Raw genomic sequence first — 22,305 nt, 5'->3', positions numbered from 1 at the left:
TCCTACATCTCTCATTTTCACACCGAGTGTGAACTTCTATCATGGTATGATTGCTCTTGTTTACTATGAGGTCCTTCATAAATCCTGTGTCATTACACATCACCAGAATAGCTGAGTCCCTGGTAGGTTCCAAGAAACTGTCCTGAATACACTCTATGAACCCATCCTCCAAGCTACTGTTGCAAATTTGAATTGTCCAATTAATATGAAGATTAAAGTCACCCACAATTATTGCAGTACCTCCCTTGAAAGCCCTGATTATTTCTTGATGTATACTCTTTCGTACAGTTAGGCGGTCTGTAAACTACTCCTACCAGTGACTTCCTGCCTTTGCTATTTCTTATCTCCACCCTCACTAATTCTACATCTTGATCTTCTGAACCAAGATCATTTTTCACTATTGTACTGATCTCATCCTTTATTAACAGTACTACCCCACCTCCTTTTCCTTTCTTGTTTTCCTTTCTGAAATGTCAAATACCCTTGAATATTCTGGTCCCAGGCTTGGCCATATTGCATTCATATCTATGTAATGGCCATTTTATCATATACTTTTATTTCAATTTTTGCTTTCAATTCATCCATCTTGCTATGAATGCTGTGAGCAATCAGATAAAGAGTCTTTAATTCTGTCTTTTTACTAGATTTGCTTACTCTGACCTCATTTGCTGGTATACACATTTGTATCATGTGTCCCTTCCTGGCACACACTGGTTATTATTTCCTGTATCACTACCCTAAACTATTGCTATTTCCTTTCTCTTCAACTTTCCAAATCTCCCCTCATGTGAATCCATGCCAACCCTGCCCACCTCTCTCTCCCCCCCCCCCCCCCCCCCTCCCCAAATCCTCACAATCGCCAGGGCACTGGTAAGTAGTACTGAAGGCTGTCCTAACGGTATAACTCCCTCTTTTCCCCAGTACTGGTGCCAGTGCCCATGAATTTAAACCCATTTCTTCCACACCAGACTTTGACCCATGCATTCAAATTTGATCTTATTTACTCTATGCCAATTTTCTTGTGGCTCAGGTAGGAATCCAGAGATTGTCATCGTTATGGTCCTACCTTTTAAATTAGACCCTAGCTGCTAATACCCATTATCAGAACCTTCTTCTTGGTCCTACCTATGTCATTGGTATCCATCTGAGCCATGATAACTGGCTCCTCCCCTTCTCCAGTCGCTCTCCAGCCCTGAGGAGATATTTTTAACACTGGCACTGGGCAGGCAACACAGCCTTTGGGACATACATTTGACTGCGGAGAACTGTATCTATCCCCCCTACTACACTGTCCCCTACTGCACTACATTCCTTTCTCCCCCCATGGTGCTATGGGCAGTTTGCTCATCTTCCATGCAGGTCTTCCTCTTGTCCAACAAGCTGCAAGAACCTCAAACCTGGGTGAGATTCCTCCAGTGCTACCGCCTGGATCCTCAGACCTACCTCACCCACAGTAACCCCTCCCGGCCCTAACCAAATCTGAGGTAACTAGCCTGAGGGATGTGGTTGCCTCCTAGAATACTGTGTCCTGTACCGTAGATTCACCAGGTTATCAACTCATTTTCAGGCATACATGCTTATGGCATGTTCTCCTCCACTCATTATTGAACCAGGACTGAATCACTGGTTTAACGGTAATGATGTATATGCAGGACATTATGTTACAAATTGCAGTCAAATACAGTTCTGCTGCTGCTGGTGGTCCACAATACCCCATGAATGTCCAGTTTGTAGTTGCTAGATGTGATCTGAATCTATCCCACTTACCACGGTGATAATGCCACAAAATATGTTGGAGCGTGTCCTCACGGGACTTTGTTTCCACGAGGATTGCGCAGCCAATGGCCATTCTTACCAATACTATCGTGAATAAATGTATTTGTGCCCGATAAATTGGGAAGGGCAAGCTTAAGTATGTTTTCCATCTTGTTAGTTCTCTTGCCACCTTCCACAGACAAAGACTGGTAGATGTGTCCTTCAGGACTTGGTACTGGTGCTACAAAGCCCCTCTTGATGGTGAACAATGAAGTATTCAACCCAGAGTCTGTTCATTACCATTCTAATTAATCTTTCTGAACACTGCTGCAAAGCTTCATAATGTTTAGTATAACTTTCTTGCTTTTGCCATGTGTGCTGCTATTAATGAAGTGCTATGTGCTTTTTTAAATAGCCTTCCCTATTTGTCCTGTCATCTTCTAATATTTCTGTACAGCGTAGACAAAAAAACTGAACTGAAATATGGAGACCAAGGATGAGATGGCTGACACTGGGGATTTGTCTTGCTTTGCTTATGCTAGAGCTCAGAGTTTATAAGAGACAGTCCGGCCTCAAGTTGTCTCTCGGTTACACGCGAAGATTGATACCTACTGGGATCTTCATTCTGTTGCCAGCTCACACCTGGTCATCAGACTGTAACATGAAGTAAGGGCCAAGGGACATGGTGACTATTGATGTTAATTTATAAATCAGGTGTCCCTTTTATCATCTTCTGTACAATCCTTTTGAACCTTCTTCATGTTCTTTGTGCAATTAAACTCAATTAATGAAGGGACACAGCTCATCCAGTCATATCATCGGTGACATGAATGTCCAATAGAAACTCAAATCTCTCCAATTTAAAATTCAAAAATGTATTTTCTCAAATGGGTTTTCTTTTACAACAAGCACTGTTTGAGGACTCATTAAATATTTAGGGCAGGTTTCTCCGTCCCGCCGCACCAGAAATCTCGCCGTCAGGATTCTCCGTTTTGCCAACTGGTCAATGGAGCTTCCCATTGTGGGGCAGCCCCAGGCCATCGGCAAAATGGAGAATTCCGATGGCGGAGAATTCAGCCCTTAATATATAGCAGGTAACAGTAGAAAGAACAAACATAGAAAAATGCACTTTTTATATATTAATTGGCCTCTTATCTGTTTTACTTTGAAAGGCCGACATGCATATTAAAGAAAATGAACACTAAACTTATCCTAAATATTGGCGAATCACTAGAATAAATGGATGTTTATTGCACTAAATTGTGAGCAGGTGAAAGCAAATGTGAAATATAAATCTGAGCAAATGCAGTCAATAGCTGTATAATGCTGGAAGCTAATTCATGCTTCAGCAATCATCTTCACCGATGTTGGATCCTTGATATCTGTTGAATGGAGATCAACTGGCTGGTAGTGTGTCTTCAAAATCTTTTTCTTTGGCCTGGAGAAATAATGTGTTATTGATAGAGCCACTTGCAACACTTTTTCTCAATGTAGGACACCAAAACATTAGGACTGGGATTTGGCCATTCAGTCTCTAGCATCTTCTCCCCGTGTTCTTCAATGCTCGTTAAAAGCACTAACTTCTCATCTTCAGTGATTTCAAATTCCATTTCAACTCCACTTACCTCCTATCCTCTAATCTCTTCCTCACAGGCCAGAAAGTTTTAGCCCCATTGTAGCGGGATCTGCCACCGGAGATTTGGCGTCCCAACCAAAGTCCACGGACTTCCTGTGAGACCAGATGATCCGCAACAGGTGGGGCCAGAACAACCTGCCCACAGTTACGATCTTGCCGCCTTGCATGATCTCTCTATTAGCATTGTGTTAATCATAGATGAGGCCATCTCTGATCACTTCCTCGAATAATCTCCACTCACACACCTTGGAAAAATTCTTCCACGAGTCACTTACAGCTGTTGACCATCCAACGTTCCTTTCTGGCCACTTGGTAGCCGATATTCTGAATGGTTACCCTCTCATCATGTACTGACCCCTCACCTTCAATTCAGCTGCCGTCACCCAAACCGTCAAAAAAACTAAATCTTGACTCCTCTGTCCTTGCAAACGACACAACCCATTTCCAACTCCCCTTTCTTCTCCTCTGTCCTTCAACATGTTGTTACCTCCATGTTCCCGCAACTCCACAGTTAAAGCCTAAGGATCAGATTGCTGTCCTTGCCACTGTACCAAAAACAAAGGCATAGATGATATTCCATGTGACGGTGGTGAACTATCCCCCTCATTCTTATTGACCAGTCTTGCAGCCTTCAACACCTCCCTCCTCTACTGCTTCTCCTCCATTGTCTTGTTCCTTGGGACTGCACTCCCCAGTTTCCATTCTCTTCCCACTCCCACAGTTACCTCTGCTGTGCCCCAGGGATCTATCCTGCACTTGCACTTCTTTCAATTTAGCATACTGCATTTGCTGCTCATGATGTGATCTCTTCTGCACTGGGGAGACCAGGTGCAGACTGGGTGACCTATTTAAGGGACACCTCCATTCAGTCTGCAAGCATGATCCCAAGCTTCCCAAGCCTTGCATTTTCATTCTCCAGCTTTCTCTCACTCTGGCCTTTGTATTCTCAGCCACTTACATCATTCTCATGAAGGTCAACATAAGCCTCATCATTCAGTTCAGCTCTTTCAACCTCTTGGACTCAGTATGAAGTTCAAAAATTTTACATCACAATCTCTGCCTGTTTTGTTTAGTTTTTCTTTGCTGGTTAGATATTTTTCTATCTCTTGTTTCTCTGCTTTTGGATGGATGTTGTATATTATTTTGCCATTTACACCTCCTCTAGACACGTCTAATGTCATAGGAGTATCCCTTTAAGAAATGTTTTTGTCTTATTACATGGCTTCAGTGATGTCATTGTGTGGGTGGAGCTGGGCTGTGGCTCTGTGAGTTTTTACTTTCGCTTTGAAATGCTGGAGCTGGTTTGTGGCTCTGTGAGTTTTTACTTTCATTTTCACATTTGGCTGCTGTAGACTCAGATGGAGATGTATTTTGGCCTGTCTCCCTATTTTCAATGCAATTAATTTTTTCCAATTAAGGGGCAATTAAGCATGGCCAATCCATCTACCCTGCACATCTTTGGGTTGTGGGGATAAAACCCATGCAAACACGGGGAGAATGTGCAAACTCCACACGGACAGTGACCCAGAGCCGGGATCGAACCTGGGACCTCGGCACCGTGAGGCAGCAATGCTAACCATTGCGCCACCGTTCTGCCGCTCTATTTTCAACTTTAAAGAGTTATTCCAAGGAAGAAGCCCAATGATTATAGTTACCTGCTGTTTTTGGTAAAAAAAAAGGTTTTTTGGTTTATAGGATCTTGTTATTCAATTGGAACAGTTAAGGGGGAATTCATCAAGAGTTATACATAGATTATTGTAACTATGTGGGCTCTTTATGTTTGTAGTTGATAATAATTCTTACTGTGTGTGTTTATACAAATGTTAACTAAATTCTTAGATTAAAGCTTGTTTTTTTGATTAAAAGCGCCTAAGAACTCTGTTGAATAACACCCGAAAGGCAGGCTCTTGTGCTCATCCTAGCCAAATTCAATAAAATGTTGTAGGTCAGGTGAACTCCATGATGTACTTTGGAGTTTTCTAAACCCTGGCCCATAACACTATGTTTCTTAACTGTTTAGCACACTGGGCTAAATCGCTGGCTCTGAAAGCAGACCAAGGCAGGCCAGCAGCACGGTTCGATTCCCGTAACAGCCTCCCCGAACAGGCGCCGGAATGTGGCGACTAGGGGCTTTTCACAGTAGCTTCATTTGAAGCCTACTTGTGACAATAAGCGATTTTCATTTCAACTTGTCTCATTGTTACTCCTTTTGGATTTGCACCATGAAATCTTTTATTATTTAAATCTCTCCTGCCCTTCACGCTACCTCACTTACCGATTATATTTCTAACTTTTCCCAGTTCTGATGAAAGCTGAACCTCAAACGTTAACTGGACGCGATTCAGTTCTGGGCACAACGGGTGAATCGCGCGCAAACTCCAAATAGGGGTCAGTGCCAGGCATCGGGCTGATCGCGAGTCACCCGACTTGCTCCGCCCAGCATGATCTGGATCTCACCCTCGTTGGGCTTGATCCAGATCTGAATATTTAAATGGGACTTAGGGCAAACTGACGTTGAATAGCGGGATGTTTCTCGGGACTGCAGCCCGTTAAACGAACCGTTCAGCGGACTTTAACTTGAGTCTGCTGAATCGCGCCCTCTGTTTCTTTATCCACAGATGCTGTCAGACCTGCTGAGTACTTCTAGTATTTCCTGTTTTAATTTCAGATTTCCAGCACCTACAATATTTTGTTTTTGTATTTGTGTTCTTTTTGTTGTTGTTATGGTACCAAGTGTTTAGCGATTGCCTGAATTCTCAGTGCATGACATTAATTGTCTTTAAACCACTCAATGGGGTAGTTAGTTCAGTACAGATAGTTCTCTGCACTCCCACCACCCATGTATTAGGGCGTAGGGGTGGGAACCGGACAAGACGTCGTCAACCCAAGGTTCAGGACTGGAGCTCTGGGGCTGGATCTTCCGTTAGCCGACACCAAAATTGTGAAAGGCGATTGGGCGGAGAATCGGTTCCGACGCCAAAATCGTGGCAGGTGCCGATTTGACGCCAAATCGCAATAATCCAGCACCTCGACAGCGGCGTCAATGCGTTCTGGAACGCACATACAGGAGACACCGTTTGCATATCATTAGCGGGCCCAACCCAGCATTCTCCGGGGCCTGTGCGATTCTCCGCCTCCGCAGGGCCGAGTTCCCGACGGCGCGGTTCACTTGTGCTTTTAAAAATCGTGAAACCAGCATGGCGGCTGCAGAGAGATAGAGAGGAGGTACGTAAAATGTCCAACATCGCAATAGTGCGCTGATAGTTGTGCGGCTGGCCGGGGGGCACCTGCCAGGGCCGGGATAGTAGTGGGGGGTAGCCAGCAGGTGGGCTGTGGGGTCGGGCTGGACTGGCACCGAACACCATTGCCGCAGCCGGCAAGGCTGCCATGCAGCTGCAGACATTGCTAACAGCTCATTTTGAACTTAGTGCCACGGGTCGTATAGGTGTTCCCCCAGGCCACCCACCCAGGTGCCCTCTGGTCCCAGCTGACCCATCAGCTGTATGGCCGCGCTCCAGCTCAACCAGTGCCATCTTGTTGGCTGGGATAAGTGTGTGTGGAAGTGTAATGTGTATGTGCGGCTCCAGCTTGTCAGCCTCCTGTGTGTCAATCACGGACCCGGTGAATCCCACACCGTTTTTCATTGGAATCGACTGTGTTCCACACGGCACCGGTGCTAGCCCCTCAATAGTAGTGGAATTGGTCCAGGTGTAGCGCCGGTTTTCCTGTCGTGAAAGTCCACGAATTCTGCGTTGGCGTAAACACTTAGTCTCAGAAATGGAGAATCCCTCCCCTGGTCGTTACTTGCTGGTACTGACTGGAATGAGGTTCGAACAGAGCTCCTTCAACCTCAGATATAGAGATGCTACCACTGAAGCCAAAGGCTCACCTCTTTCTCACCCCTCTCCCCCTTCCAACCTAGTGCTTATCATGTAAACATCTGTTGTTAGTTTTACTTCAGCGGAAACAAAGGACAGATGACAACTGCAGTTTTAACTAAAAAACAGCAGGGGACAGCATCAATGGAATCACACTTTAGCAACACGTCAAAATAAAATATGAATAGTTTAGATGGATTTCAGCACAGCATTTGACTATGTCCCAATTGCACACGGGATACAGGGGAACTTGATAAGGTGGATTCAAAATTGACTTAGCTGGAGGAGACAGAGGATGATGACAGACGGCTGTTTTAGTGACTGGAAGACAGTGTCCAATGGCGTACCACAGGGATTGGTGCTATTGTTTGTCATTTATAGAACTGACATAGATGACTATGTGGGGGGTAGGATCAGAAAGTTTGCAGATAATGCAAAGATTGGCCGGGCGGTTAACAGTGAGGTTGAGTGTCTTGGGTTACAGGAAGATATAGACGGGATGGTCAAATGAGAAGAAAAGTGGCTGATGGAATTTAACCCTGAAAAGTGTGAGGTGATACACTTTGGAAGGAGTAATGTGACAAGGAAATATTCAATGAATAGCCTGACACTGGGAAGTTCCAAGAAAGTCCCCGAATAAGTACATGGCACATCACAGCATTCAATGGGCCAAGTGCTGGAAAATGGAATTAGATACGCAGGACCGTATCTTTCATGCTTCGGTGCAGACTCGATGGGCCGAAGGGCCTCTTCTGCACTGTATTATTCTGCGATGTGATTCTGAATATAAGATGATAAAAGGTGTTGACAAAGTACACGTTGAGTGGATGTTGCACCTTGTGGGGCAATCTAGAACGAGAGGTCATGGGCTGGATTCTCTGCTAGTGGGATTCTCCATTGCGCCAGCAACACACCTACACCCGGGGATTTCCCGACGGCGTGGGGCTACCCACAATGGGAAACCCCGTTAGCCGGCTGTCGAGACGGAGAATCCCACTGCATAGTTTTTATGTTCCACAAACATCCTATCACTGATCTGAGTTCCAGTTAGAAGTTGAGAAAGAAATCAAACATGCCTGTGCAGTGACAGGTGGCACTATTGCCTCAGTATTTGATATTTTCCGCTGATCAACCAATCCATCATATTTAAAGTTCTCAACCTTTTGTTCCAATCCCTTTAGGGCTTTACCTCTCCTTAACTCTCAATGTCATCCAACCCCACGATCCTCTGAGAGCTCTGTGTTCCTCCGATTCTACTCCTTTGAGCATTCCCAACATCTTTCATCCCACTATTGGTGGCCGTGTCTGCTGCTAAATTTCCTTGCTCAAACCCTCTGCCACTTCTTTAGGACTAAGGTCTGGAGAAATTTCTTCCCTCAAAAGGTTTGAATTGTTGGAGTTATCTACCTCGGAGAATGTTACGTTAAGAGGTAAATCATCAACTATTGAATGGCGGAGGAGGTTTGAAGGGTCATGTAGCCTACTCATGTTCCTAATTATTATATTCTTAAAAACGTCCCTTAAAATCTACCTGTTGGACCAAGCCTTTAGTCATCCACACTAATATCTCCTTCTTTTGATAATTTTCCATTTTTGTTTGATTATGCTCCTGTGAAGTGACTTGAGATGTATTATTATATTAATGGGGCTAAATAAATAAAGGCTACTATTGATTTCAGAGTACCTTGAGCTGTAAGCATGGTAAGGAATTGACTTCAGGTTGGTACTGTTGAAATCTGTGATTCAGCAAAGTCCTAGGAAAGTTAACATGTTGCAGATGCGGTGTTGCAGAAGCTGAAGGTTAAAGGTATCTGGCATAGCAAGGGATAGTGTGGGACTGGGAAACAGTCCGCCCACAGTGTGGCGTAAAGAGACGCATGACTTGAGACAGAGTTACTTGGGGACTAGATGGAGACCTGTGTAGAAACAAGCATGGAGTTAGCTCATAGTTTGGGCTAGACCCTGTATATGCGTAAAAGGTAAAGTCACCACAGTCCCAGATGACCATAGGCTGTTTTCCCCTTTGAGGTGTAGAACTGACTGGTGGTGATTTAACCTGAGGATCACCAGACCTCAGGTGAGGGGCAAGGTTGAGAAGACAGGGCCTTCATGACACAGTAATGCGTTGTCATTAAATGCTTGATGTTCAACCACCCAAGGCTCAGAACTTGTTCCTGAAGCCAAATTGAACATACAACATAGAACAGAAACCTCCTCCACCATACAGAATTCTTGAGGTACCACTCAACTCATGAATCTAGACATTTTGTATTCAATGCTCAGTGCCTAATACCACATTTGTAAAGATAACTTTGGCAACTGTTGAGTGTAACACATACAAGGTGGGCCTGGGTGAATCCAATATCCCACTGGAGTTCAGGATTCCATCCGGGTCCTTAGGTAACAGCACTGAGGAAATGTGGGTTGTTTTTCCACAGGAAGCAAAGTAGTATTGTCACTGGCCACTTTCCTAAATCATCTACCGGATGGTAAGAGTTCCAGAAGAATGCCTGTGGAACAGACTAGAACCCATAGCATGGGTGGTTGAGGAGCTACAAAGGGAAAACATTAACCATAGGCAGTTCAGAGGGGGAATAATAAAATGGGTGGAAGGTTCATGGCAAGAGCTCATCTGGCCTGAATGCTTTACTTACCGGCTGATATTCTCCACATCCTCAATGGTGTCCGGTAAAGTCAATCCTTTTGTTTCAGGCAAAAGCAACACTAAGCTGCCAGCAATTGAACCAATCACCCCTGGGAATGAATGGACAGAACAAGGAAAAATTTAATGCAAACAGATACTAAATTAAATTTGAGGAGCATTCTCTCAGGAATATTACCGAATTTCTCTGACGGATAGTTGAATTGTACATTAGGGAAATACATTTTTTTTTACAATTTTGGGATCAGAAGTTCAGCTCAGGGTCAAATAGAACACCAAGGTTTTGATCAGTCTCTGCTTATAGCCTCAGACAGTTGCCAAGGAGAGGGATGGAATTGGTGGTGAGAGAATGGAATTTGTGGCAGGGACTGAAGACAAGTGGCTTTATCTGTCCAAGTTTAATTGGAGCAAATTTCTGTTCATTCAGCACTGCATGTCAGACAAGCAATAAGCCAAATCAGAGGCAATGGAGAGTTCAAGGGAGATAGCAGAAGACATCATCAGTGTACATGTGGAAGCTGACATTGCTTTTTTGATGATGTCACTAAAGGGCAGCATGCAGGTGAGATATACAATACGATCCAGGACTTTGCCTTGGGAAGCACCAGAATTAACAGTGTGGGAGTGTGAAGTCAGGACTGTGATGGAATTCTCTCCACTTGCCCGGGTGAGTCCAGCTCCAACAACACTCATGGAGCTCGTAAACATTCAGGGCAAAGCAGTTCACTTGACTGGCACCCCACCCGCAAACATTCACTCCCTCCACCACCGACACACAGTGGCAGCCGTGTGTACCATCTACAAGATGCATGGCAAGAATTCATCAAATTCCTGAGACAACACCTTCCAAACCCACGACCTCTACCATCTAGAAGGACAAGGACAGCAGACACACGGGAATACCACCATCTGGAGGCTTCCTTCTAAGTCACTCATCATTCCTTAATTCCTCCACAGTTTCTCAGTCTTTCGCCGTTAAAATAAATTCCAATTTATCTTTTATTGATGCAAAGTGAATAACCTCACACTTGCCGAACATTGAATATTGTCTGCCATTGTTATGCCCACTGGCTTCTTGGAGTCCCTGTCAAACTCCCTCTTCCCAATTGCAAAACTTACTGTGCTTTCTATGTTTATCTGCAAACTTGTATTTACAACTCTCTAGTCTTTCACATAAATTATTCATTTTATATATGGCAAAAAAGCCTCAGCCCCAGTACATGCACCTGGGGAACATTGCTTGTCTCTTGCCAATCCTAGCAAGCTTCCTGTATCCCTATACTGTCCCCAAACACTTATCAGCATGTGTAATAATGTTCCCTCTAATTCTATGTGCATTTATATTTGTTAATCATCTCATCAACCTTTATGAAATGCCTTCTGAAATGACGGCCAAATGGACAACATCCAGAGATACTCCCCTATCCACCATGCTGGTTATCTTCCCAAAGATTCGGCTATGTGAAGTAGAGCAGAAAACCTTGGGTCCCTTGACAAGGGGACAGGTTTGTGCAGCCAAACTTTTCAGGCTTTGGAAGATGACAAGGGTATGTTTGCATGTACTTTTGGTCATTTTTCCCTCCAGAATTAGTCTGCGTGTGTTTGTGAGACAGATGTTATTCTCTATGTTGAAGAGGAGGACTCGCCATGGTTACTGTTAGATCTTCAATCCTGGTATGATCAAATTGCTTTACAACTTCATCGAAGTTTTTGCTATCAAAAACGAACATATTAAATATTTCTATCGCTTGTGGACCTGCCACAGTGAGCAGCACTACTGGGCGCCTGCAGACCAGGGGCTGCAACGTAGAGTGTGAATTGCTGTTTAAAAACACGCCAATCCTCATCTACATTACCAGTGACTCAAAGCTGGTTTGGTGCCTTCAGACTTTCCATCCTGGACTTCGAAGATTAGCAATGCATTGAGTACGAGCTGCCGGTAGTTCACGAGGTTAAAAGATTTTTTTCCTTCTCAGCAGTTACCTTTCGCTGTTCGGATCTTCAAAGAATCTTGTTTTCTTGTTAGATCTTCAAGCCTGGTACCATGTTACGTTCTGATGCTTGGCTACTTGGAATAAATGCTCTAAAGAACGTCTAGTTCTAGACTAGTTAAAGTTTTAGTGTTGAACAATTGCGTGGGTAAGATAACTGTAAGAATATTATCAAAAACTAACTCCAATAAATTAATTACGAGCTACTACAAATTGTGACTATCCACTACAAAGACCCTCTACCAACTCCCTGAGATAACAGTGTCACGTGGTTGTTCTCTACTGCTGCATGCTGGTTGGAGGTTTTATCTATCACTATATACATGACTGCTTATGCATATCATCACATCCCCTTTTCTTTGGAAATGTAAGGTTTTATCTGAATTTACTCTACAATATACATGATACGCATAATGTGTTCATTATTCAGATACAGTTCGTCACAAGTTCAATCCTGTCCGATTTTCTTCTGTGTCTTGTCGACCTTCTGTGCATTGGTTGAACCTGTGAGTTTGCTTGATTTTCATTTGTTGTCGAAGATGATACTTGCTGTTTTTCTTGGCTTTGTACATTTTCGTCTTGTTCTGGTTCTGTATGCTGAGGTATCTCTTGTTCTGTTGTCCTTGAAGTGCTTACAATATCATCTTGTGGTTCCATAACAAAAGGTTGCTGAACCTTCAGCAAGGCTCTCCTGTTTCATCTTAGAACTTGCCTGTCTTTAGTAATGATGATATATGATTGAGGTATGATGATTGTAATACCTTAGCACACTTCAACCATCTGTTTCCATCAGGATCTTCCACTCTGACTGTGTCATCTTTTTCTAGTGGTTGCAAACGTTTTGTTATACCTCTTCTGCCTTCTATTTTGAAATGTGGATTTTCTCACAACTTGTTGATTTTTTTGTTCCAATGGGATATATGGTAAGGTTGTTTGAAGCTGTCTGTTCATCAACAGCTGCGATGGAGATAATCCATTTATCAATGGTGCTGTCCTACAACTCAACAGTGCAAGATAAGGATCGCCTCGGCTGTCCATAGCTTTTTTGAGCATCTGCTTCACAATGTGAACCCCTTTCTCCGCCTTCCCGTTTGACTGTGGATACAGAGGACTGGAAGTCGTGTGCTGGAACTCATATGTCTATGCGAACTCTGTCCATTCATGACTGCTGAAACATGGGTCATTGTCGCTCATGACAACTTGAGGTCTTCCATGGTGAGCTAAAATGTTTTTGGTACGCTTGATGATGCACCCAGCTGATGGGTTGGCTAGTTGTACCACTTCTGTAAAGTTAGAGAAACAGTCGATCACTAACAGGTTTTCTTTTCCTGCCAGATAAAACCGGGTCGGAGAATCGCCGGGGGCTGGCGTGAATCCCGCCCCCGCCGGTTGCCGAATTCTCTGGCACCGGATATTCGGCGGGGGCGGGAATCGCGCCGCGCCGGTTGGCGCCCCCCCCCCCCCCCCCCCGGCGATTCTCCGGCCCGGATGGGCCGAAGTCCCGCTGCTAGAATGCCTGTCCTGCCGGCATGGATTAAACCACCTCTCTTACCGGCGGGACAAGGCGGCGCGGGCGGGCTCCGGGGTCCTGGGGGGGGCGCGGGCGATCTGGCCTCGGGGGGTGCCCCCACGGTGGCCTGGCCCACGATCGGGGCCCACCGATCCGCGGGCGGGCCTGTGCCGTGGGGACACTCTTTTCCTTCCGCCTTCGCCACAGTCTCCACCATGGCAGAGGCGGAAGAGACTCCCTCCACTGCGCATGCGCGGGAATGCCGTGAGCGGCCGCTGACGCTCCCGCGCATGCGCCGCCCGGCAATGTCATTTCCGCGCCAGCTGGCGGGGCACCAAAGGCCTTTCCCGCCAGCTGGCGGGGCGGAAATCAGTCCGGCGCGGACCTAGCCCCTCAAGGTTAGGGCTCGGCCGGTCAAGATGCGGAGGATTCCGCACCTTTGGGGCGGCGCGACGCCGGACTGATTTGCGCTGTTTTTGGCGCCGGTCGGCGGACATCGCGCCGATTACGGAGAATTTCGCCCCAGACCCTTTCCTCCTTCCGGCCATGGACTAATGATTTTGCCCATTTGTAATAATAATAGTAATAATAATAATTAATAATCTTTATTGTCACAAGTAGGCTTACATTAACACTGCAATGAAATTACTGTGAAAAGCCCCTAGTCACCACATTCCAGCGCCTGTTCGGGTACACAGAGGGAGAATTCAGAATGTCCAAATTACCTATTGAATCTTTTCACTATTTGAACTGAAATTTCTGACAATTTTCACAACTTTCGATCATGATTGAATATCTTAATTAATACCCGGCCAGTATACCGTCTCCATGGTTCGTCTCTTACATTTTTCTATGCCTAAGAGCCCTTCATGATACTTTTTCAGAATCATTGGTTGTAACGATTTTTGAATTACTATTCTGTTTTGCATTCGCAAAAAAAACATTAGCTGCACTTAGCTCTGCTCTGATATTATAATAGTTGGAGCAGGATCCTTTTGGCCATCCCTCTATGAGATATTTTATTATCTTCTGTACGATTCCATCTTTAGTGGTTTCATCCCTTATAAATTTTAACTTCTCATCTGAGACTGGAAGGGATTCTGCCCTCATCCAAATGTTGGCCTTCTTTCATGTCTGTAGCACGAGATAGTGCATCCGCTACAATGAGATGTTTGCCTGGCGTGTATATTAGATCAAAATCATATCTTTGTAACTTCATTATCATGCATTGTATCCTGGGTGACATCTCATTTAGATTCTTTGTTATTATTGCCACAAGTGCTTTAAGGTCAGTTTCCACTAAGAATGTCAGTAGACCATACACACAGTCATGGAATTTGTTTAATCCAGTGATTAGGCCCAAGCATTTTTTTTCTATTTGAGCTTATCGGTGCTCTGTGTCGGTCATTGACATTGAGGCATAGGCAATTGGAAGCCAATTCTCGTCATTGTCTTGCTGCAATAACACTGCTCCCAAATCATCTTTCGACGCATTGTCGATATCTTTGTCTTCTTCGTAGGATCAAAACGTTAACACAAGTGCCATAGTGAATGCTTCCTGTATCATTTGCCATTCATGTTCATATCTGTCCGACCACTGGAAAACAGTGTCCTTCTTTATTGATTCGCTCAGTGACAGATTAGGAATAAACTTTCCTACAAAATTTATCATGCAAAGCATCCTGAGGACTCCTTTTTTGTCTGTAGGACATGGCATGTTTAAAATCCCCTTGATTTTTCTTGGTCAGGTTGTACACCTTGAGTAGAATGTTTGTCTCCTAAGAATATGATTTTTTCGACACCAAACTGACATTTGGCTTTATTCAGTTTCAGTCCATATGTTTTGATGCTTCTCAGCTTTTCGTCATGCTCTTCGCTTGTTGAGCCCCATACAATAATGTCGTTGACGTATACTCTGACTCCTGGAATGTCTTCAACAGCGTGTTCCATTGCGTGTTCCATTCCATTCCTATGGAAAATTTCAGGTGCTGAAATAATACCAAATGGCATTCTGAGAAAACAGTATCGCCCAAATGGAGTATTGAAGGTGCACAACTTTATGTTCTCTTTAGGTATTTAGTTGGTTAGATTATTTGCTGCCCTATTTGCTTATTTTGTTTTATGGCTGTGTTTGACGTATATATATATATAAATGCCTCAATAAAATATTTCGGTAAAAAAAACTGTGTTCTCCTCATTAACTGGAGTTTCCAAAAACCCTGTGATGCATCGAGCTTGCTAAAACATGTCACTCCTGACATCTCACGTGATTTCTTCTCTTCAGAATAGGATAGTGCTCCCTTTTAGTGTTTAAATTGAGGTCCTTCGGATCCATAGATACGTCGATCATTATTACTTTTCTTGACGCAAACCATGGAGTTCACCCAGTTTGTTGGTTCTTCGATGTGTTTTATCCCCCCCCAGTTTCGTCATTCTCAAGTCTTTCCTTTGGTGGAGTTGGTTCATGTCTTGGTGCATGTATGACTGGTCGTCCATTATCTTTTAACTGTATGCGATAGGTGAATGGTAACACACTGAATCCTTGAAAAATTTCAGGATTTTTTTTAGGATTGCATCCATTGGTATCTGTTGCATAATTATATTAGAGTCTGCAGTGTTGAATCTTTTCACTAGCTCGAGTGCTTCATTTGCTTCCACTCCCAATAAAGATTCATGCTCAGCGTCTGCGGTTTAGAACTTTACTGAATGCACTTTGTTCTTTACACAGACCTCTAGTTCACAAATTCCCAGCGTGTCAATTCTTTTACCGTTATAATCTGTTAATAGTTTTGTGGTATTTAAAACATGTAGCTTAATCTTCATTTCTTGTAAACTGGATAAACTGATTAAATTGGCTCTCGCTCCCGTATCAAGTTTGCCATTGATTAATGTTCCTTTGATCATCAGAGGAACTGTCCAGTTATCTCATTGAACACCTGCATCTGCATTACTGATACTGTAAATTTGCTTTGACGCCTGTTTAACTTGCATGCTGTCACAATGCGTATCTTCACCAGATATCACGGGCGGGATTCTCCCCTACTCGGCGGGTCGCGGGGTCCCAACGGGAGGGAGTGGTGTGAACCACTCCGGCGTCGGGCCACCCCAAAGGTGCGAAATCCTCCGCACCTTCATGGGCTAGACCCGCCCCGGAGTGGTTTGCGCCCCGCCGGCCGGTGGGAAAGGGGCTTGGTGCCACGCCAACTGGCGACGAAGGGCCTTCACCGGCTGGCACAAGTTGGCACATGCGCGGGAGCATCAGCGCGTGCTGGCTTCAGCCCCGCGCATGCGCAGAGGGCTTCACTTCCGCACCGGGAATGGCTGACCAGTACAGCCTCCAGTGTGGAAGGATAGAGTGCCCCCACAGCACAGGCCCGCACACAGATTGGTGTGCCCCGATCGCAGGCCAGGCCACCATGGGGGCACCTCCCGGGGCCAGATCCCCCGCCGCGCCCCCCCCCAAGAACCCGGAGGCCGCTCGCGCCGCCAGGTCCCACCGGTAAGGGACCTACTCCAATTTACGGCGGGGGGTCGGAGAATCCCGCCCCATATCTATGAAAAAAGAGTCTTCAAGATTTATTTCATCAATCACGTTGATTGTCTTTGGTATTTCCGATTTTTTATTAGAAAAACATTGTTTGGCAAAGTGATTTTTGCCTTTGCATCTGGAACAGATTTTACCAAATGCTGGGCATTGCCTTTGCAAATGTTTGTTGCTACATCGCTGGCATAAAATGGAGGTTTGTTTACTCGCTTAAAATGGCCACCGTTGCTGGGATCCTGCGGGTGCATCACAACACTAATGGTGTTGGTTGCCTCTCCGAACTTCATGCCAAAATTCTTCAGGTTTAGAATGCTAATCTGCTGCGCAGCTCGTTTGCTGGCATGGCAAATCTTAATAGCATTATCAAGCTGCAGGTCATTTTCTCTTAACAGCCTCTCCCATACCTTGTCATTACAAATCCCAAACTCTATTTGATCACGGATCAACGACGTTTGCAAGGTAGTAAAATTACATGAATGAGCCTTCAATCGCAAATCGGTCAAAAGACTATCAAACGATTCCCCTGCCTTCTGGGTGCGCATGTGAAAAATATAGTGCTTAAATGTCTCATTTTATTTTGGTGTGCAATGCCAATCAAATTGCTTTACAACTTCATCAAAGTTTTTGCTATCCAGCTCGCTGTCGAAAATAAACGTATTAAATATTTATATCGCTTGTGGACCTGCTGCAGTGAGCAACATCGCTATGCACCTCTCATCAGGCTGTGCCTGCAGACCAAGGGCTACAATGTAGAGTGTGAATTGCTGTTTAAAAATGCGCCAATTCTCTTCTACATTACCAGTGACTCGAAGTTGGTGTGGTGCCTTCAGACCTAGCAACCTGAACTTCGAAGCCTAGCAATGTATTGAGTACGAGTTGTCAGTAATTCACGAGGTTAGTAGAAGATTTTTTTTTCTTTTCAGCAGTTAAGTTATCTTTAGCTGTTCGGATCTTCAAAGATTTTTTTAGATCTTCAATCCTGGTACCATGTTAGAACTTCAACTTGGTACCATGTTACAATCTGGTGCTTGGCTGGTTGGAATAAATGCACTAAGGAATGTCTAGTTCTAGACTAGTTAACGAGTGAGAATTTGGTAATTTGGTGCAGTGAGGTAACCAGGAAAGGTAAGTAGTTAATATAATTTTGCTGTTTTTCAGTTAAAAGTGCAGTGTAGATTAGTGTCTGATTGGCTGAAGCTGCCCCCACCCTAATTGCTGAGAGGCAGTTATCTGGCAGTCACCTGAGGCCTGTTAAGGGGCACAAAGGTACACATTGTTTTCTTCTCTTTGAAGTTTTAATGTGAGTCATCCTAAAGTCTGTATAAAAGACAGACAGAAAGCGCACATTAGTAAGCATTGCGCAGGTCAAGGAGACACAGCCTGAGTGAAAGAGATACAGACCGAGTGAGAATTTGGTAATTTGGTGCAGTGAGGTAACCAGGAAAGGTAAGTGGTTCATCTAATTTTGCTGTTTTTCAGTTAAAAGTGCAGTGTAGATTAGTGTCTGATTGGCTGAAGCTGCCCCCACCCTAATTGCTGAGAGGCAGTTATCTGGCAGTCACCTGAGGCCTGTTAAGGGGCACAAAGGTACACATTGTTTTCTTCTCTTTGAAGTTTTAGTGTGAGTCATCCTAAAGTCTGTATAAAAGACAGACAGAAAGCGCACATTAGTAAGCATTGTGCAGGTCAAGGAGACACAGCCCGAGTGAGAGAGATACAGACCGAGTGAGAATTTGGTAATTTGGTGCAGTGAGGTAATTCGGTGAAGAGTGGGAGAAGGTACTTTTTCCCTACTGTTTTGTTCTCTCTCTTTCTTCGGGCCTAATTTCGGGAGCGGTTCGGAGGAGGAGGAGCAGTCTCTGTGAGTATAAAAACCTAACGGTAACTTCCTGTTTTCCAGTTTTTTTTCCAAAAGTGACGTCAGAGGGAAGCTGTGATCTGAGTGGTTGATAGCAAATCTGCCCCAAATTTAAAAACAAAACACAGCTAAACTCATAAACTTAAATTAAACTAATTAATTAATTAGTGATGGCTGGTCAGGTGATGTGCTTGAGCTGCTTGATGTGGGAGCTGGCAGATCCCATTGCGAGCTGCAGCGACCACATCTGCAGTAAGTGTTGGCTGCTCGAAGAGCTCCGGCTCAGAGTTGATGAGCTGGAGTCTGAGCATCAAACACTGAGGCACATCCGGGAGGGGGAGACTTACCTGGACACTGTGTTTCAGGAGGCAGTCACACCTGTCAGAGTAAGTAGTTTAAATCCTGCCAGTGGCCAGGGACAGCAGGGTGTGACTGCAAGTCAGGCAGGTAAAGGGAACCAGCAGTCAGGAACTCAGGAGCCTCAGCCCTTGACTCTGTCCAACAGGTATGAGGCACTTGCTCCCTGTGTGGATGGCAAACAGGGCTGCAGGAAGGATGTGTCAGCTGACCAAGGCACCATGGTTCAGCAGGCCATTCAAGGGGAGGGAGTAAATAGGCAAGTTGTAGTTGTAGGGGATTCTATTATCAGGGGGATAGATAGTATCCTTTGTGAGCAGGATAAAGAGTCCCGCATGGTATGTTGCCTGCCCGGTGCTAGGGTGCGGGACATCTCTGACCGGCTTGAAAGGATACTGGAGAGGGAGGGGGAGGATCCAGTTGTTGTGGTCCATGTCGGTACCAACAACATAGGCAAGTCTAGGAAAGAGGACCTGTTTAGAGATTTCAAGAGCTAGGATTCAAATTTAAAAACAGGTCCTCGAGGGTCATAATCTCCGGATTACTGCCCGAGCCACGTGCAAATTGGCATAGGGAGGCAAGAATAAGGGAAGTTACCACGTGGCTGAAAGATTGGTGTGGGAAAGAGGGGTTCCTTTTCATGGGACACTGGCATCAGTTTTGGGACAGGGGGGACCTATACCGTTGGGATGGTCTCCACCTGAACCGAGCTGGGACCAGCGTTCTGGCGAAAAGAATAAATAGGGTGGTCAATAGGACTTTAAACTAAAGATTGGGGTGAAGGGAAAGTCAGGGAACCAAGAGGTGAAGTAATCAGTGGGAAGCGTAGCTGCTTAGGAATACAAAAAAGCACGAAAAGACAAAACTCAGGAGAGGTTACGATAGTCCCCATCCCACAAAATATGACACAGTGTATGGAAATGCTCAGTAAACCAAGGTCCACCACACTAAGAAAACAGAAAGGGACGGTCAATAGAGAATTAAAGGTGCTATATTTAAATGCGCGCAGTGTACGGAACAAGGTAGATGAGCTTGTGGCCCAGATTGTGACTGGCAGGTATGATGTGGTAGGCATCACAGAGACATGGTTGCAGGGGGTTCAGGACTGGCATTTAAACATCCAGGGATTCACAACCTATCGAAAAGACAGGGAGGTGGGCAGAGGGGGCGGGGTTGCCTTGTTAATTAGGAATGAAATTAAATCAATAGCACTAAACGACATAGGGTCAGATGATGTGGAGTCTGTGTGGGTAGAGTTGAGGAACCACAAAGGCAAAAAAACCATAATGGGAGTTATGTACAGGCCTCCTAACAGTGGTCAGGACCGGGGGCACAAAATGCACCACAAAATAGAAAGTGCATGTCAGAAAGGCAAGGTCACAGTGATCATGGGGGACTTCAATATGCAGGTGGACTGGGTAAATAATGCTGCCAGTGGACCCAAGGAAAGGGAATTCATTGAATGTTTACAGGAGGGCTTTTTGGAACAGCTTGTGATGGAGCCCACGAGGGAACAGGCCATTCTGGACTTAGTGTTATGTAATGAGCCAGACTTGATTAAAGATCTTAAAGTAAGGGAGCACTTAGGAGGCAGTGATCATAATATGGTAGAATTCAATCTCCAATTTGAAAGAAAGAAGGTAGAATCAGATGTAAAGGTGTTACAGTTAAATAAAGGTAACTACAGGGGCATGAGGGAGGAACTGACGAAAATCGACTGGGAGCAGAGCCTAGTGGGAAAGACAGTAGAACAGCAATGGCAGGAGTTTCTGGGAGTAATTGAGGACACAGTACAGAGGTTCATCCCAAAGAAAAGAAAGGTTATCAGAGGGGGGATTAGGCAGCCATGGCTGACAAAGGAAGTTAGGGAATGCATCAAAGCAAAAGAGAAAGCCTACAATGTGGCAAAGAGTAGTGGGAAGTCAGAAGATTGGGAAGGCTACAAAAACAAACAGAGGATAACAAAGAGAGAAATAAGGAAAGAGAGGATCAAATATGAAGGTAGGCTAGCCAGTAACATTAGGAATGATAGTAAAAGTTTCTTTAAATACATTAAAAACAAACGGGAGGCAAAAGTTGACATTGGGCCACTCCAAAATGACGCTGGTAATTTTGTGATGGGAGACAAGGAAATAGCTGAGGAACTAAATAAGTACTTTGCGTCAGTCTTCACAGTAGAAGACATGAGTAATATCCCACCAATTCCGGAGAGTCAGGGGGCAGAGTTGAATATGGTAGCCATCACAAAGGAGAAAGTGCTAGAGAAACTAAGAGGTCTAAAAATTGACAAATCTCCGGGCCCAGATGGACTACATCCTAGAGTTCTAAAGGAGATAGTGGAAGAAATAGTGGAGGGGTTAGTTATGATCTTTCAAAAGTCACTGGAGTCAGGGAAAGTCCCAGAGGATTGGAAAATCGCTGTTGTAACCCCCCTGTTCAAGAAGGGAACAAGGAAAAAGATGGAAAATTATAGGCTAATTAGCCTAACCTTGGTTGTTGGCAAGATTCTAGAATCCATTGTTAAGGATGAGATTTCTAAATTCTTGGAAGTGCAGGGTCAGATTAGGACAAGTCAGCGTGGATTTAGTAAGGGGAGGTCGTGCCTGACAAACCTGTTAGAGTTCTTTGAAGAGATAACAAATAGGTTAGACCAAGGAGAGCCAATGGATGTTATCTATCTTGACTTCCAAAAGGCCTTTGATAAGGTGCCTCACGGGAGACTGCTGAGTAAAATAAGGGCCCATGGTATTCGAGGCAAGGTACTAACATGGATTGACGATTGGCTGTCAGGCAGAAGGCAGAGAGTTGGGATAAAAGGTTCTTTTTCGGAATGGCAACCGGTGACGAGTGGTGTCCCGCAGGGTTCAGTGTTGGGGCCACAGCTGTTCTCTTTATATATTAACGATCTAGATAACGGGACTGAGGGCATTCTGGCTAAGTTTGCCGATGATACGAAGATAGGTGGAGGGGCAGGTAGTATGGAGGAGGTGGGGAGGCTTCAGAAAGATTTAGACAGTTTAGGAGAGTGGTCCCAAGAAATGGCTGATGAAATTCAACGTGGGCAAGTGCGAGGTCTTGCTCTTTGAAAAAAAGAATAGAGGCGTGAACTATTTT

General features: G+C 44.7%; 1 protein-coding gene across 1 annotated transcript in view; it reads right to left on the bottom strand.

The window, feature by feature from the left end:
- Positions 1-2,614: 2,614 nt before the first annotated feature.
- slc22a2 (solute carrier family 22 member 2) overlaps positions 2,615-22,305 on the bottom strand; it is a 95,254-nt gene continuing 75,563 nt past the window's right edge. The window contains exons 10-11 of the mRNA XM_072503643.1: positions 9,924-10,023; positions 2,615-3,193 (exon numbers count right to left, since the gene is read on the bottom strand). Of these exons, the coding sequence (XP_072359744.1) occupies positions 3,094-3,193; positions 9,924-10,023 (200 nt within the window). The 3' untranslated portion in view covers positions 2,615-3,093. The remainder of the gene's footprint in view (positions 3,194-9,923; positions 10,024-22,305) is intronic.

Source organism: Scyliorhinus torazame, chromosome 1 (genome assembly GCF_047496885.1).
Source record: "Scyliorhinus torazame isolate Kashiwa2021f chromosome 1, sScyTor2.1, whole genome shotgun sequence".
In the NCBI taxonomy this organism is placed as follows: Eukaryota; Metazoa; Chordata; class Chondrichthyes; order Carcharhiniformes; family Scyliorhinidae; genus Scyliorhinus; species Scyliorhinus torazame.
This window is presented reverse-complemented; position numbering and strand designations above follow the sequence as displayed.